At 37.5% G+C, this 15,974-nt stretch overlaps 1 protein-coding gene across 14 annotated transcripts in view; it reads right to left on the bottom strand.

Moving 5' to 3' along the window:
- Positions 1-15,974, bottom strand: part of C2CD3 (C2 domain containing 3 centriole elongation regulator) — a 142,189-nt gene that overhangs the window by 89,106 nt on the left and 37,109 nt on the right. For all 14 annotated transcript variants that reach the window (XM_045038750.1, XM_045038758.1, XM_045038751.1 and 11 more), the window contains 5 exons: positions 12,020-12,168; positions 10,781-10,987; positions 10,045-10,157; positions 3,887-4,005; positions 1,576-1,698 (listed from right to left, as the gene is read on the bottom strand). In XM_045038750.1, the coding sequence (XP_044894685.1) occupies positions 1,576-1,698; positions 3,887-4,005; positions 10,045-10,157; positions 10,781-10,987; positions 12,020-12,168 (711 nt within the window). The remainder of the gene's footprint in view (positions 1-1,575; positions 1,699-3,886; positions 4,006-10,044; positions 10,158-10,780; positions 10,988-12,019; positions 12,169-15,974) is intronic.

Raw genomic sequence — 15,974 nt, 5'->3', positions numbered from 1 at the left:
TCTTACCTAAAATGTTACTTTCTTAGAGAGACCTTCTCTGACCACCATTGTCTATTTCCTCCCAGGTATTCACTATTATATCATACTGTTTATTTTCTTCACAGTAATTCTGCTGCCCTATTTTTTTTCAACATATGAAACTTATTGTCAAATGGGTTTCCATACAACATCCAGTGCTCATCCCAAAAGGTGCCCTCCTCAATACACATTACCCACCCTCCCCTCCCTCCCAGCCCCCATCAACCCTCAGTTTGTTCTCAGTCTTTAAGAGTCTCTTATGCTTTGGCTCTCTCCCACTCTAACCTCTTTTTCTTTTTCCTTCCCCTCCCCCATGGGTTTCTGTTAAGTTTCTCAGGATCCACATAAGAGTGAAAACATATGGTATCTGTCTTTCCCTGTATGGCTTATTTCACTTAGCATCACACTCTCCAGTTTCATCCACGTTGCTACAAAAGGCCATATTTCATTCTTTCTCATTGCCACGTAGTACTCCATTGTGTATATAAACCACAATTTCTTTATCCATTCATCAGTTGATGGACATTTAGGCTCTTTCCATAATTTGGCTATTGTTGAGAGTGCTGCTATAAACATTGGGGTACAAGTGGCCCTATGCATCAGTACTCCTGTATCCCTTGGATAAATTCCTAGCAGTGCTATTGCTGGGTCATAGGGTAGGTCTATTTTTAATTTTTTGAGGAACCTCCACACTGTTTTCCAGAGTGGCTGCACCAATTTGCATTCCCACCAACAGTGCAAGAGGGTTCCCGTTTCTCCACATCCTCTCCAGCATCTATAGTCTCCTGATTTGTTCATTTTGGCCACTCTGACTGGCGTGAGGTGATATCTGAGTGTGGTTTTGATTTGTATTTCCCTGATAAGGAGCGACGCTGAACATCTTTTCATGTGCCTGTTGGCCATCCGGATGTCTTCTTTAGAGAAGTGTCTATTCATGTTTTCTGCCCATTTCTTCACTGGGTTATTTGTTTTTCGGGTGCGGAGTTTGGTGAGCTCTTTATAGATTTTGGATACTAGCCCTTTGTCCAATATGTCATTTGCAAATATCTTTTCCATTCCGTTGGTTGCCTTTTAGTTTTGTTGGTTGTTTGCTGTGCAGAAGCTTTTTATCTTCATAAGGTCCCAGTAGTTCATTTTTGCTTTTAATTCCCTTGCCTTTGGGGATGTGTCAAGTAAGAAATTGCTGTGGCTGGTCAGAGAGGTCTTTTCCTGCTTTCTCCTCTAAGGTTTTGATGGTTTCCTGTCTCACATTCAGGTCCTTTATCCATTTTGAGTTTATTTTTGTGAATGGTGTGAGAAAGTGGTCTAGTTTCAATCTTCTGCATGTTGCTGTCCAGTTCTCCCAGCACTATTTGTTAAAAAGACTGTCTTTTTTCCATTGGATGGTTCTTTCCTGCTTTGTCAAAAATGAGTTGGCCATACGTTTGTGGGTCTACTTCTGGTCTGCTGCCCTATTTTAACAGAAGTGCAAGAGGAGAGGCCCTGATTTTCTTGTTCATGCTAGCCAGTGATGCATGCTCTGTAAATACCTGACTACCTGAATGTATATCTATGTACCTTAAGGGGGCCAAGTGGAGTCTGACCATTTTCCTGTCGCACTGGAAGCTGGTTACTGAAAGAAAGCAACTCAGACTGAATGACACTTCGTAAAGGCATTGATGCAGATCCAATGACTTCTGGCTGAGAGAAGGAAAGAAAAAATTCAGGTTAACTAAAGACAAGCCACGGGAGATTTTAACTGAAGTGACAACATAGGACAGCTTAGAAGAGAACCCATGCTTTATGAAGTAAATAGCTTAACTATTTGACGAAGGCAACTTTAAGTGGGAATCTATATTCTGTCATATTTTGGTCCCCATTCTGGGTTTTATTACTTCTCCCTGGAAGATTATAGAGAGTTTCATAAGTCACCAAGAGTTTGGAAGATTATTTTTTTTAAGAGTTAATGCTTTACAAAAAGTTTTCAACTTCACTAATAAAAATAACAAAATAAAATTTAGATGATACAAATTTTTGCCATTAAGCTAGTAAAATTACAAAACTTAATATATCTTATGCTATCAAGGTTATGGAAAAACAGAGGCTATCATATGTGTGAAGCTGGGAATACAAACTGGCAACATATTTCTGGACCGCAAATTTGGCAATAAAAATATTCACTCTTTTTTTTAAAGTTTATTTATTTACTTATTTTGGGGGGAGGGAGGAGCAGAGAGAGAGGGAGAGAGAGAACCCCAAGCAGGCTCTGCACTGTCAGCTCAGAGACTAATGTGGGACTCAATCTCATGAACTGGGAGATCATGACCTGAGCCAAAATCAAAAGTCAGACATGCTCAACCGACTGAACCACTCAGGTGCCCCTTAAATATTTACTCTTTGGGGTGGCTAAGTCAGTTAAGTGTCTGACTTCGGCTCAGGTCATGATCTCACGGTTCGTGGGTTCAAGCCCCGCAGCGGGCTCTGTGCTGACAGCTCACAGCCCAGGGCCTGTTTCAGATTCTGTGTCTCCCTCTCTCTCTGCCCCTCCCCCACTCGCTCTCTGTCTCCCTCTACCTTAAAAATAAACATTAAAAAAAAATTTAAAAAATATACTCTTTAGCTTAGTAATTGCTTCTGGGAATTTATACTAAAGAAATAAGAAACACATAAAAAACTTACACACAAATATATCTTAAATATTTAAATGTCTTAAAAATTAGCAATTAGAACTAGAGGTCCAATAATCAGCAATTATTAATTATAGACCATACTGCTACAATGCAATAATATGTAGCCATTAAAATGATGTTTACAAAAAGTCTGAAATAATATGACCAATATCTGTTTTGATGTTTGGTAAAATAGGGTATTAAGTTATATATAGTAACTCTTCAAATATTTATAAAGATAATGTTAAACTTTTTAAAAAGCAGGATAAACGCTGTATACAAAGTTATCCTAATACTGCCAAAGATTTACACATGTATTGCATTCATTTGGAAAAAGCAAAGGGAAAACAAATATTAACAATAGTTATTTCTTGGTGATGGGATTATAGACAATTTTTGCTTTTCAAAAATATTTTTTCAAGTTCTCTGCAAAACACATGTATAATTCTCTTACTAGAAAGAAGTCATTAGCTAGATGATTCAATGTAAATATACTGAAATGTTTACAGAGGTTGTCTTGAGGTTGTAGAATTATCTTGTATTATTTATATCCTCTGAAAAAACAAAAAAACCTCAAGCTATATTCCTCATGCGATCCATACCAAAGAAGAGGTCAAAGATTAAAAAGGCTACTGTTTAACAAAAAACTGTTCATGACATAGTTTATTGATTTATGTTGTGCCAACTGCAAGTGCATTTGATAAACTTGGAATAAGCTGGTCAAAACTGCTATCCACATTATATTTTCTTGGATCTCTACATATTCTGCCTGGAAATAGGAAATAGAGTCTTAAATTAAGGCTAATAACCTATATCAATCTAAGTAGTCACCTCTCTGTAAGCAGGGAATACAGTAAAAAGGTTAAGAACTTAGGATCTGAAGTCAGAAAACTTGAGATGGAGTTCTGCCTGGCTTTGTCTTTTATTAGCTTGTGTGATCTTAGACAAGTTACTAAACTTCACTAAATCTCAGTTTGTCTGTAAAATAAAGATAATAATGTACCTAATTCACAGAGTGGTAATGATTAAATTTGATAGTGTGTTCGTGTAGTGCTTTTAGCATATCTGACTTACAACAAATAGTAAACAGAAATTAGAATTAAGTTATTAGTGCCGTTTGAGCCTGGAGAAATTCCTAGTTTAGGTAGGAATATAATTTTAAGTATGCTCTAATTCCTTAGTATAAATGGTAAGGCAAAGGTTAAAAAGACTTGAGATACCTTTTTCTGTGGGGTTTTCTTTGTGTAAATTTGGAAAGTGAGGTTGGAATTCCACCAGTGTTCTATCATTGGGCCATCAAACTGTACTGGAAACACAGATCGCTGCTGGAATTTCACCACTGTAAGGAGAATCAAACACAAAAGCACATGTCAGGCTACCCAACTAGAGCCATCATCAATCCATTCTTTGATACCACCCACCCACCTCCTTTTTGATCTAACTAAAATCTCTTTCAGAAATCTAGTCCGTGTAATTTCCTAAAGGTGTTAGTGTTAGAGGGATTTAAGGAGCAGATACAAAGAGAAAACCCTAGGTATGACACATGGAAGATAAGCAGTGCTATGTTGCTCTAGTTTTGCTATGAGAAATTCATGTCAAGCACATGAGCACAGGATGCGAACAAAAGAGATCTTCACTGGGTGTAAGGTAATATGGTTTATTGTTTTTAAAAGACAAGTTGGTAAGCAGTATAACAAAAGAAGGGGGTGGGCTGGAGGTGGGACAATGAGGGATAAATGAAGAGAACTGAATCAAAAAGTGTAACAACAAAAATGAGTTTAGCTCTGGCTGAAGACTAGGGGAGGGGACTCCTACTATCATATTCACACAGGGTGCCAGGTACTGATGTTACTTGGCAGTGTTGTTAGGCAGGGTAAAGCTGTCTCTTAGATGGAAGGGAAGGGGTTTCTGCTGTAATAACAAGTGTAAGTGGGATAATGTAGTATTTGAGTTTGTGCTCACTGCTATGGGGCTTTAACAGATTAAAAAAAAAAAAAAGGAATCTGGGATTAGAATCAAAGAATATAAGTTCCAGCTCCAGTTCTGTTACTTGCTAGTGACCACCTCAACCACAATTTACCACCTGTAAAATGATCTTCCTGTTCATTCACTTCTATACTCTTAAAATGGATGTGGAAAACCCTCACAAGGCCCAGTTACAGAGAGACTTGCTACCTCTGGTATTCATTCAAACTGCTCATTTTGGTCTACTGATCAATTTTATTCATCTTTGCCATCATTTTTTTAACTTTATTTTTTCTATGTTCTTAAAAACTTTTTAAAAATAAAACGTTTATTTTTTAATGTTTATTTATTATTTAGAAACAGAAAGAGGCAGAGCATGAGCATGGGAGGAGCAGAGAGAAGGGGGAGACACAGAATCTGAATTAGGCTCCAGGCTCTGAGCTGTCAGCACAGAGCCCGATGTGGGGCTCAAACTCACAAACCAAGAGATCACGACCTGAGCCGAAGTCGGAGGATTAACTGACTGAGCCACCCAGATGCCCCAACAAAAAAAATTTTTTTTAAGTTTATTTATTTTGAGAGAGAGTGCACACATGTGCGAGTTGGGGAGGGGAAGAGAGACAGAATCCCAAGCAGGCTCAGCACTGTCAGCACAGATCTCAGCACTATGATCCTAAGCCAAAATCAAAAGTCAGATGCTTGACCAACTGAGCCACGCAGGCGTCCCTCATCTTTGCCATCTTAATTCTTGACTCTGTATACTTCTCTTGGTACTCATAAACAGGATCTGGGTCTTCTAATCTGGATCCACACAGGAACTGTAAACAAAAGGTCTGGGCCCAGGAAACCCACACCCAAGAGGCCAGTTTCCCCGATTTTCCTACCAGGAGAAGGGAAGTAAGACAACACCCATAGCTCATCAGTGTGCTGAAAATACTGAGGTAATAGATGAAAAAGCACTGTGGATACCAAAAAGTCTTTTTTGTACAAACAAAACTATTTCATTCAGATTTTTCCTCACCATCTAGGTACATTTTTAGCACTATATTATCTTAACTGTTTCTAAAGCTTGTGTTTTTGTTTTTACCACCATAAAAAGCGAGTTAGGTAACAATGGAAAAAGAAATCACGTAAATAAATTGCTAAACAATGTCCCAGAGAAGTTATTTTTTAAGAGTTGGAAGGGTGGAAAATAAGAGTTGGAAGGTTATCTTGAAAATACCTAGTCCAATCCATGTTACTGTTAAGAGAGGCCCACAGATGAAAAAAGTGATTTGCCTAAGGTCATACGATTAGTGTGTGGTATAAACAGAACTAGAATTCTATCTTCTAATTCCTGGCTTGATGCTTATTCCACACGTCCAATATGATCTTTTACAGAAGGACATGGGGAAAACTCAACTACCGTGGCCAACAATAATGACACTAATAATTGAAAAGCAATATAGACTAACAGCACAGAGCTTGGAATATAGAATGTTCTAGGTTCAAATTCTAGTTCACCAATAAGCCAGTTGCATGATCTTAGACAAGATACTTGATTGTTGTTGTGTGTTTGTGTTTTAATTTATGAGTGAGACAGTCATAAAGGACTGAGTTTTGTTTTGTTTTGTTGTTGTTTTTTTTATGAAAATCAGTTAAATGGTTAATGTATGTAAAACACTGAGTTAAATTCTTGGCATGTAGTTTAGTGCCCCGTAAACGTGAGCTACTATTTGTTACATACTATTTTAGAGATTAATGCTTTTATATTCATTATCCCATTTGACTGTCTATCAATACCTTGTGTCCTTGCTTTGCAGGTACTACATTAACTGAAACTCATGTGCCCTTGCTGTATCTCAATTTTATAGATGGAGAAACTGAGGCTCAGAGAAATTTTAAGAAAATCACCAGATGTGACACAGGTAGATGGAGATAGAAGCGAAGACCTGAGAAAATGATCCAACATTTTCCTCTGCATATAGGGGTTTGATAAGTTTTAAGCATATTAAAGCTCCTCAAACATACTTTCAACCAGCAGGATCAATTAGGCATTCCTGAATGCTCTGAACAAACCTCCATAACAGCTTCTGTTGCTGTCAATAATTTAAGCGTTCAGCCAGAAGTAAACATATGAAAAATTTTAAATGCCCTAATTCTTCCTTTAAGGTGATGGGGAAAGTAACACCAACACATCCTAGTAAAAATATATTAAATTACTTTAAGTGCTGTTTTTAAGAGTAAATAAGTATTTTTAATGTCTGTGCTGGATATACTCACATCAAATGAGAAATGATGCATGTACAAAATTATTCTACTGAGGTACCGTTTTTAACAGTAAGATTGAAATAACTTAAATATTGATATATTAATCAAGGCATGTTTATTTTTTTTATGTTTATTTATTTTTGAGAGAGTGCAAGTGGGGGAGGTACAGAGAGAGAGACGGGACAAAGGATCCAAAGTGAGATCTGCACTGACAGCAGAGAGCCTGATACAGGGCTCAAACCCACGAACCATGAGATTATGACCTGAGCTGAAGTCGGATGCTCAAGTGACTGAGCCACCCAGGTACCTCACAATAAAGGGTGTTTAAATTATGGCATATGCAAACAATGGAATATTATGACTCAGAAAGGACTAATGAAAAAATTACTAAGATACACTGTTAAAGACAAGGTGCAGAACAGTGCATATAGTATGCTAATACTTGGGTAAAAATAGGGCGAGAAAGGATAAACATATTTGCTTACATATGCATAAAATACCTTAGTAATAATATAAAATTTACAACACTGCCTACAAAGATTTTGAACCAAGTAAATGGATTATATCTAGTTAAAATAATAAATAGGGGCACCTGGATGGCTTAGCCAGTTAAGTGTCTGAATCTCAATTTCAGTTTAGGTCATTATCTCATGATTCTTTTTTAATTTTTTTTTTTCAACGTTTATTTATTTTTGGGACAGAGAGAGACAGAGCATGAACGGGGGAGGGGCAGAGAGAGAGGGAGACACAGAATCGGAAACAGGCTCCAGGCTCTGAGCCATCAGCCCAGAGCCTGACGCGGGGCTCGAACTCACGGACCGCGAGATGGTGACCTGGCTGAAGTCGGACGCTTAACCGACTGCGCCACCCAGGCGCCCCTATCTCATGATTCTTGAGTTCAAGCCCATGTTGGGCTCTGTGCTGACAGCCTGGAGCCTGCTTGGGGTTCGTTCGTTATCTCTCTCTCTCTCTCTCTCCCTCTCTCCCTCTCTCTCTGCCCCTCCCCTGCTCATGCTATCTTTCTCTTTCAAAATAAATAAATAAACATTAAAAATAAATAAATGAAACAAAATAAAAATTTAAAAATCCAATGTTACCATGCCATATAGGAAAGTCACTTGAATGTATAGGAGAATTAGGATCATATCTCTTACTTCTCAAATTAGCTCCCAGAGAAAGAATTCCACACTGATGAACAGTTCATGGATTAAATTGAATAACCAAGGCAAAGATATTTACAAAATCTGTTAGAAAGTTATATAACTTTGGATGACAGGAACATAAATGTTTATTATAGTACCCTTTTAAGCCTTTTACTTTTTTGTAAAAATACTTAAAATAGAAAAAAAAAGACAATACCAAAAGTGCACGCAACAAAAGAAAAACTAAACTGGACTACAGCAAAATTTAAAACTTTTGTGCTATAAGTGATACTTTTTAGAAAGTGAAAGGACAGCCTGTTAATGGGAGAAGATATTTGAAAACCATAGCTCTCATAAGGGTCCTATATCCAGAATGTATAAAGAATTCTTACAACCCAGTAACAAAAACTTAAAAATGGCCAAAGGACTGCAACATTTCTCCAAGATATACAAATGGACAGTAAGCACATGAAAACATACTCAACATCATTAATCATAGGGTAATACAAATCAAAACCCCAGGGAAGGGCACCTGGGTGGCTCAGTCAGTTAAGTGTCTGACTCTTGATTTCAGCTCAGGTCATGTTCTCACAGTTCGTGGGATTGTGCCCTGCGTTGGGCTCTGTGTTGACAGCATAGTCTGCTTAGGATTCTCTCTCTCTCTCTCTCTCTCTCTCTTTCAAAATAAGCAAGTTTTTTTTTTTTTAATTAAAAAACCAACCAACCAACCAAACAAACCAAAACCCCACAGTGAGATAGTACTTCATAATCCTTAAAATGGTTAAAATAAAAAATAATGAAAGACAACAAGTTTTGGGGAAGATGTGGAGAACTGGAGCCCTCCACACATAGTTGCTGAGAATGTAAAATGGTGGAGCAGCTGTTGAAAACTGGCAGTTCTTCAAAAACTTAAAACATACAGTTATCATATGACTCAGCAATTCCACTGTTAGGTATACACCCAAGGGAAATGAAAGCATACGTCTACACAAAAACATGTACACTAATGTTCATAAGCATTATCCACAATAGCCAAAAAAGCAGAAACAACCCAAATGTCCATCAGCTGATGAATGGATAAACAAATGTGGTATAGCCATACAAGTAAATATTATATAGCCATAAAAAGGAGCAAAGTACTGAAACATGCCATAACATAGAGCAAATTTGAAAATATCATGGTAAGTCAAAGAAGCCAGTTACAAAAATCACATATTGTATGATTCCATTTATATGAAATGCCCAGAGTAAAATCATAGACAAAAAATAGATTAGGGGTTGCTTAGTGCAGGTGTGGGTGGAGACAGGAAAATGAGGAATGAATGCTAATGAGTAAGGAATTTCTTTTGAAGTGATGAAAATGTTCTAAATTAGATGATGATTATACAACACTTCGAATATAATAAAAATGATTGAATTCTTCAGTGGGTTCAATGAACACTTCAAATAGTTAAACTGTATAGTATGTGATTGTATCTTGATAAAGCTGCTTTAAAAAGAAGAATAAAAGAGGGGTGCTTGGGTGGCTCAGTCAGTTAAGCATCCAACTTTGGCTCAGGTCATGATCTTGTGGTTCACGGGTTTGAGCCCTGTGTCAGGCTCTGTGCTGACAGCTCGGAGCCTGGAGCCTGCTTCTGATTCTGTGTCTTCCTCTCTCTCTGCCTCTCCTCTGTTTACACTCTGTCTGTCTCTCTCTCTCTCCCTCAAAAATAAATAAACATTAAAAAAAATTTTTTTAATAAAAAATAGAAGAAAAATGGCAATAATTGAACAAACATGCTCTAAGCATCAGGAGTTCTGCATTCTAGTCTCAGGTATGTTACTGACTTCCTGACTTGAATCAGAAGAGTCCTAGCACCTCTAGGCCAGTTTTCTCACTTATAAAATAAAGGAATTAGAGTAGATTCATCTCAAAATACTTTCTAAGATTCTACGGTACTATAAAAGTCAGATGAGTATTTAGGGATTGAAAAATTCTTCCACAGCCAAAATGTCTAAGGAGCAGAAAACCAGTCTCTTACTTCCATCTGTAATTTTACTGGAGGCAAGTCGAACGACCTCAGTGATCAGAGCTGTTTTTCCCAATCCACCTTTAGAAAAGCCCACAGGAAAGTGATATTTCACAAAGAAGGTGCTAAAAATCAAAACCAAAAAAGGTGATTAAAACATAAACCAAATAACAAACGTATTTACTGTCTGATCAATCCTACATATCTTTCAAGGTCCTATTTTCAGCACCTCAGATCCTCAGAGGCCCTATCTCTTCTCTTCAAAGCCTTCAACTAGTCCTTTCAGGCAGAACTTCCTGTGCTCCCATAGTTTGCGCTCTCTCTCTATTACTGACACATAATTGACGTATAACATTGTATTAGTTTCAGGCATATAGCATAATGATTTGACTTTTGTATATGTTGGAAAATGATCACCACAGTAAGTCTACAAATTTTCTACAGCACTTTAAATATAACACACATATTTTGGCTCCTATATTCCTGTGTTATATAGATAGCCATTTAAATGTGTTTCTTTTCTGACTATAAAGTACGTAACAACAGTCAGGGTCTTAGTTGCCTTTATTCTCATGCTCACCTAATATCATGCCCAAAACCTAGTGAGGAATTTGTTATATTTTTGTTGACTGAATGATTCATATGAAAGCACTTTATAAATCATAAAATGTTATACAATTATTTATCATTATCATCAGATACACTTTGCAGAAATGTCAAATTTAGCTCTTCCATATTAGAGACGTACCGCTTTGTTGTTGCTGTCACGTTAGGTGGTCTCCCAGAAAAGCTTTTTTTGCCAGAGGTCATCTGAGGACTATCTGGAGGGACCCTCATTGTTTCGATGATAATTCTGACGGAATGTGTTCTACCCAAAAGGGCCAGTCTATCCACACTTAGTGTCATCACTCGGGCATCTTCTGGAGTTTCTGATATCTGTTGTTCAACCAAATTTCTGCAAGGAGTTAATATAGACAGTGAAACAGATAGTCCGAGGCCCAACATGAAATAATCTAGTTTGATAGGCAAGAAAATGAAAGAAGAAGGGCAGCAAGTATCTTAATTCACAAGTTATTGAGGATTGAGAAATGACTTCAATCACCAGAATTCTGGTCCTAATCCACAGTGAAAGAAATTTCAAAAAATGTTAAAAAACATTCTTGTAATCTGGGCACCTGGGTGGCTCAGTTGGTTGAGCATCCGACTTCAGCTCAGGTTATGATCTCCCAGTTTGTGAGTTTGAGCCCCACATCAGGCTCGCTGCTGTTAGCACAGAGCCTGCTTCAGATCCTGTCCCCTACTCTCTCTGCCCCTCTCCTGCTCACATTCTCTCTCTCAAAAAACAAAAACAAAAAAAACATTCTTATAACCTAAAGGCTTGTCTCCACACAAGTATAAAAACTGATGTTACAGAATTAGATTTTCTACAAGGAATACAGACATTACTTCAGTTACCCACTACTTTAACATAACTACTATCATCACTTTAATGTACTCCTTTTCATTTTTCTTTACATATATTTTCCACATAAATGTAGTGTAGCACACATTTAGCCCAGAATTCTGCTTTCTCCCTTACCCATTTTACTGTATCCATCTTTTCATATTATTACACTTAAAAAAATTTTTCTTTTGAGAGAGAGAGAGAGAGCGAGAGAGCACAAGCAGGGGGGGGCAGAGAGAGAGAAAGAGAGAGAGAATCCCAAGCAGACTCCACACTCAGCATGGAGCCCTATGTGGGCTCGAGTCCATGACCCTGGGATCATGATCTGAGCCAAAATCAAGAGTGGGACACTCAACTGACTGAGCCACCTAGGCTCCTATATATTATTACACTTTTAAGGATGGTAATACTTAATGAATTATTGTAACTCACTTAACCAATATGATAGTGTTGGGGAAATACAAGTCACTTACTTTGAGACATCTTGTGAAAATAATCTGACTTTGCTTTTGCCTCTAGATAAACATTAATGGAGAGGCTCACCTATTTTTCTTCCCCGCTGCCCTCTTTTTCAACTTATCATTTGACTCCAGAACCTTGGGAGATATGGCAAGAGCTTCTGACTGGCTCATTTTTTTAGAAGAGACAATATCGTCTTCACTGAAGAAATCACTGATGCTGGTATCCGATTTCTATGGGGGAGAAGAAGCAAAAAGAGAGGCACTAAAAAAAAACAACTGGTAATGAAAACATTTCTCTAAAAGTAATCAAAATCTTCTCTGCACATATGTAAGTCTTTTAAAGAGATAACTAATGCCAGGGAGATAATCCCACATTTCTCTTGGTATTTAAAAATAACCTACAAGTTCAGTTCAAAGAAAATATATGAAAACAGATTCTTCTTTCAAATTCTCAATAATATCATTACTTATTTACTGCCGACTATGCATCTAGTACCAAAGGCAGATTCCAAAGCCTGTATTTCTACCACAATTTGAGGCAAAATGGTACAATGTCATGTACCTATATGAATGCAAAGACTCAAACTTTTTTCACCACTCCATACTACTAGTAATTCATTCTACTCTTAATCTTGCTAAGATGAACTGTTTATTATATCACAAATTCTATTAATGGAGGAACCAGTTGCTAAGCCCCCTGTAATTAAATTTTATTTGGAGAAAAAGGAGCTACCACAATTTACTGATCAGCCCTTTCTATCACAAAATGCAAAATAAAGAGAGAAGACAATTTAAATTTAAAAAAATTTAAAAAAAATCCAAATTAACAAAAATTTTTTTTTGTTAATATAAATACAGAATAGATCCAATGTCATTTTAAGTTTATCACCTCCACCTCACTTTTTTCAGCATCTCAGGGTGTATATTGTATTGACCTGTGACAAGGGTAACAATAGTTAAATAAGCATGATAAGAATGTCCTTCAAGGAAAAAGCACAACTTTTTCAAGAGGAAATTACAAAGCTTTTTATTCTTAGGTTTTTCTTTATTAAGTGCCAGCTTTTAAAAATGGTTATAGACAAGACATTCAAAATTTAAAAGTGTCTAACAGCCTGAAGGAAAAGAGAGTAAATATAAACTAGACTGTTTAAAAACTAAGAATTTTAGGAACCAAAAACACAGGTGAATAATGCTGAATTCTAAGCTGTGGATATTATTCACTATTAAGACCATCAAACACTGACCCTGGGGAAGGACATGAGCATTCTTACTCCGTTGTTTTTCCACTGCATTACTGGTTCACTCCTTTCCATCAACAAATCTTTTCTAAATTATTTTGTTCAAATAGCATGGGGATTACTTAGTGCCATTCATGCACTTATTTATTCACTAAGTACTGAGTACTCAAAATTCATCAGGCTTTTGTGTACTGGTAATACAAAAATAATGCAGGTATGTTCTTGCTCATGAAGAACTGTCTCATATAACACGGGCTGTGATAGAGGTATGTGCAAGAACCTGTGGACATTCAGGTAATAAATTCTGTGTGGGGAAATCTAGGATGGTTTCTTCAGAGAGGTGATCAGTTATTTTCAAAGAATAAAGAGAAGTAACCAGATGTGTAGAAGCATTTCAACATTCAAAGGAGAAGGATCACTATGAGCAAGAAATAGAGATAAAAAAAAAAAAAGCTAGAATGTCTGAGGAGTGATGAGACAATCAGTGTGACTACAGGGTAAAGGGCAAAAGTGGGAAATGAGGTTAGGGAGGTAAGTCAAGATCAGATAATAATGCCATGCTTATGGCTTATGAGATGATGTGGTCTAGTGGGAAAAATACAGGCTTTTCCCTAGATAGACCAGGGTAAGAATTCTATTTCTGTCATTTAATTACTAGTAATTAACATCTCTAAGCGTTTATATCATGATAGGTAAAAGACAACACTATCTTATAGGGCTAGTGAAAGCAATAATGAATTTAAAACATTTGGCACAGTACTCAAAAATAATAGATAACTTGTAAATTCCCCACCACATCAAAAATGTATAATAAAGGGGTGCCTGGGTGGCTCAGCTGGCTAAGCGTCCGACTCTTGATTTTGGTTCAGGTCATGATCTTGCAGTTTGTGAGTTCCTGCCTCAAGTTGGGCTCTGTGCTGAGCATGGAGCCTGCTAGGGATTCATTCTCTCTCTCTCTCTCTCTCTCTCTCTCTCTCTCTCTCTCCCTCTCCCTCTCCCTCTCCCTCTCCCTCTCCCTCTCCCTCTCCCTCGCTCTCTGCCCCTCCCCCACTTGCTCTCTGTATCTTTCTCAAAATAAATTTTAAAAAATAAATAAGCCTTAAAAAATGTGTAATAAAGATAAATTCCCTTTCCTTCTTATTCTGTAAGTAACATAGCATCAGTGATGATTTTTAATATAAAAAGTCATGAAATCCTAATAATTTATAATGCCTTTGAAATCCATCTCTTCCTTTCCAGCCCCATTGCTGCCACTCTCTTTCAAGCTCTCCCTCTAATACACACCTCCAATAACCCAATGGTTTCCAGTCTGTGGTTTCCTGTTAGCTTCCACGTATTCTCCCCCAAGTTAGCTCCCTACATTAACATTCCTAAACCACCATCTTGATCATGTCATTTCCTCCTCACCTGACATTCAAAGGCTGTCACAGAAAGCAATAGGCTAGCCTGCCTTATTGATGATGGCTTTCCCACAAAATTTCTCATCAATTCAAATTAGATCCCTTGCAATGCACAAATTTCTTCTCTAGACAGGTCATTCTTTCTATTCCCATTTCATATCTTTTCTCTACTTCTCTAGACACTATTTTGCAAGTCTCAGTTAAAACCCCCTAATCCGCATAATGTCCTTTCCTGAGAATCTCATGTTAAAGTTCTCCCTGTTTCCTCTGACCTTGGTAACTCTTGTCTTACCACTGAGCTGATATAAACTACCTTCTATTTTCAGTTATCTTTGACCTGGAGAAAAGAACAATCAGGAGTATGACAGCAATCTTCATAAATATAAATGTTTACTTATGGAACAGGGATTGGACTTATTACATATAGACTCTAAAAGAGGGCACATCAATGAATAGAACATATAGCTTGATATAACAAAGAACTTTGAAAATGCTGGAACTACCTGGAAAAGAGAATGTCTTATCTTTTTTAAAAATATTTATTTATTTATTTATTTATTTATTTATTTATTTATTTATTTTTTATTTTTTAACGTTTATTTATTTTTGAGACAGAGACAGAGCATGAATGGGGGAGGGTCAGAGAGAGGGAGACACAGAATCCGAAACAGGCTCCAGGCTCTGAGCTGCCAACACAGAGCCCGACGCGGGACTCGAACTCACAGACCGTGAGATCATGACCTGAGCCGAAGTCGGCCGCTCAACCGACAGAGCCACCCAGGCGCCCCTAAAAATATTTATTTATTTTTGAGAGAGAAAGCAGGCTCCACATTCTGAGCTGTCAGCACAGAGCCCGATATGAGGCTCAAACCCATGATCCATGAGACCATGACCTGAGGTGAAGTCAGACGCTTAACTGACTGAGCCACCAGGCGCCCTGAGAATGTCATGTCTTAAGGGTCAGTAGAGGTATTTGACACCTGTGAGTAGAAGTGTTTCTGGAATATTTTGAAAAGATACCAGTTGAGGTTGGTTTTGAGGGTATGCCTGCATTAGCTCTTCCTTAGAAGAGGTCTAAGGAAGCCACATACTAAAACCATAGGCTTTGAACTCAGGTAAACTTGAATTTTAACCTTGGCTCTAACATGTGTCCTTGGACAAAATTCTTAAATCTGGTTAATTTTTTTTTTTTTAAGTAGGTTCCATGGGGCTTGAGATCAAGAGCCGGATGCTTAACTGACTGAGCCACCCAGGGCACCCCCATCTTTTTTTTTTTTTAACTAAGCCCTATACCCAACACGGGGCTTGAACTCACAGCTCTGAGATCAAGAGTCGCATGCTCTACCAACTAAGCCAGCCAGTTGCCCCTAAATTCTTAACTTTACTAGGCCTGTCTCCT

This window comes from Felis catus, chromosome D1 (assembly GCF_018350175.1).
Source record: "Felis catus isolate Fca126 chromosome D1, F.catus_Fca126_mat1.0, whole genome shotgun sequence".
NCBI classification, from domain to species: Eukaryota; Metazoa; Chordata; class Mammalia; order Carnivora; family Felidae; genus Felis; species Felis catus.
The sequence above is the reverse complement of the archived record's forward strand: the minus strand, read 5'-3'. Positions and strand labels throughout refer to the sequence as shown.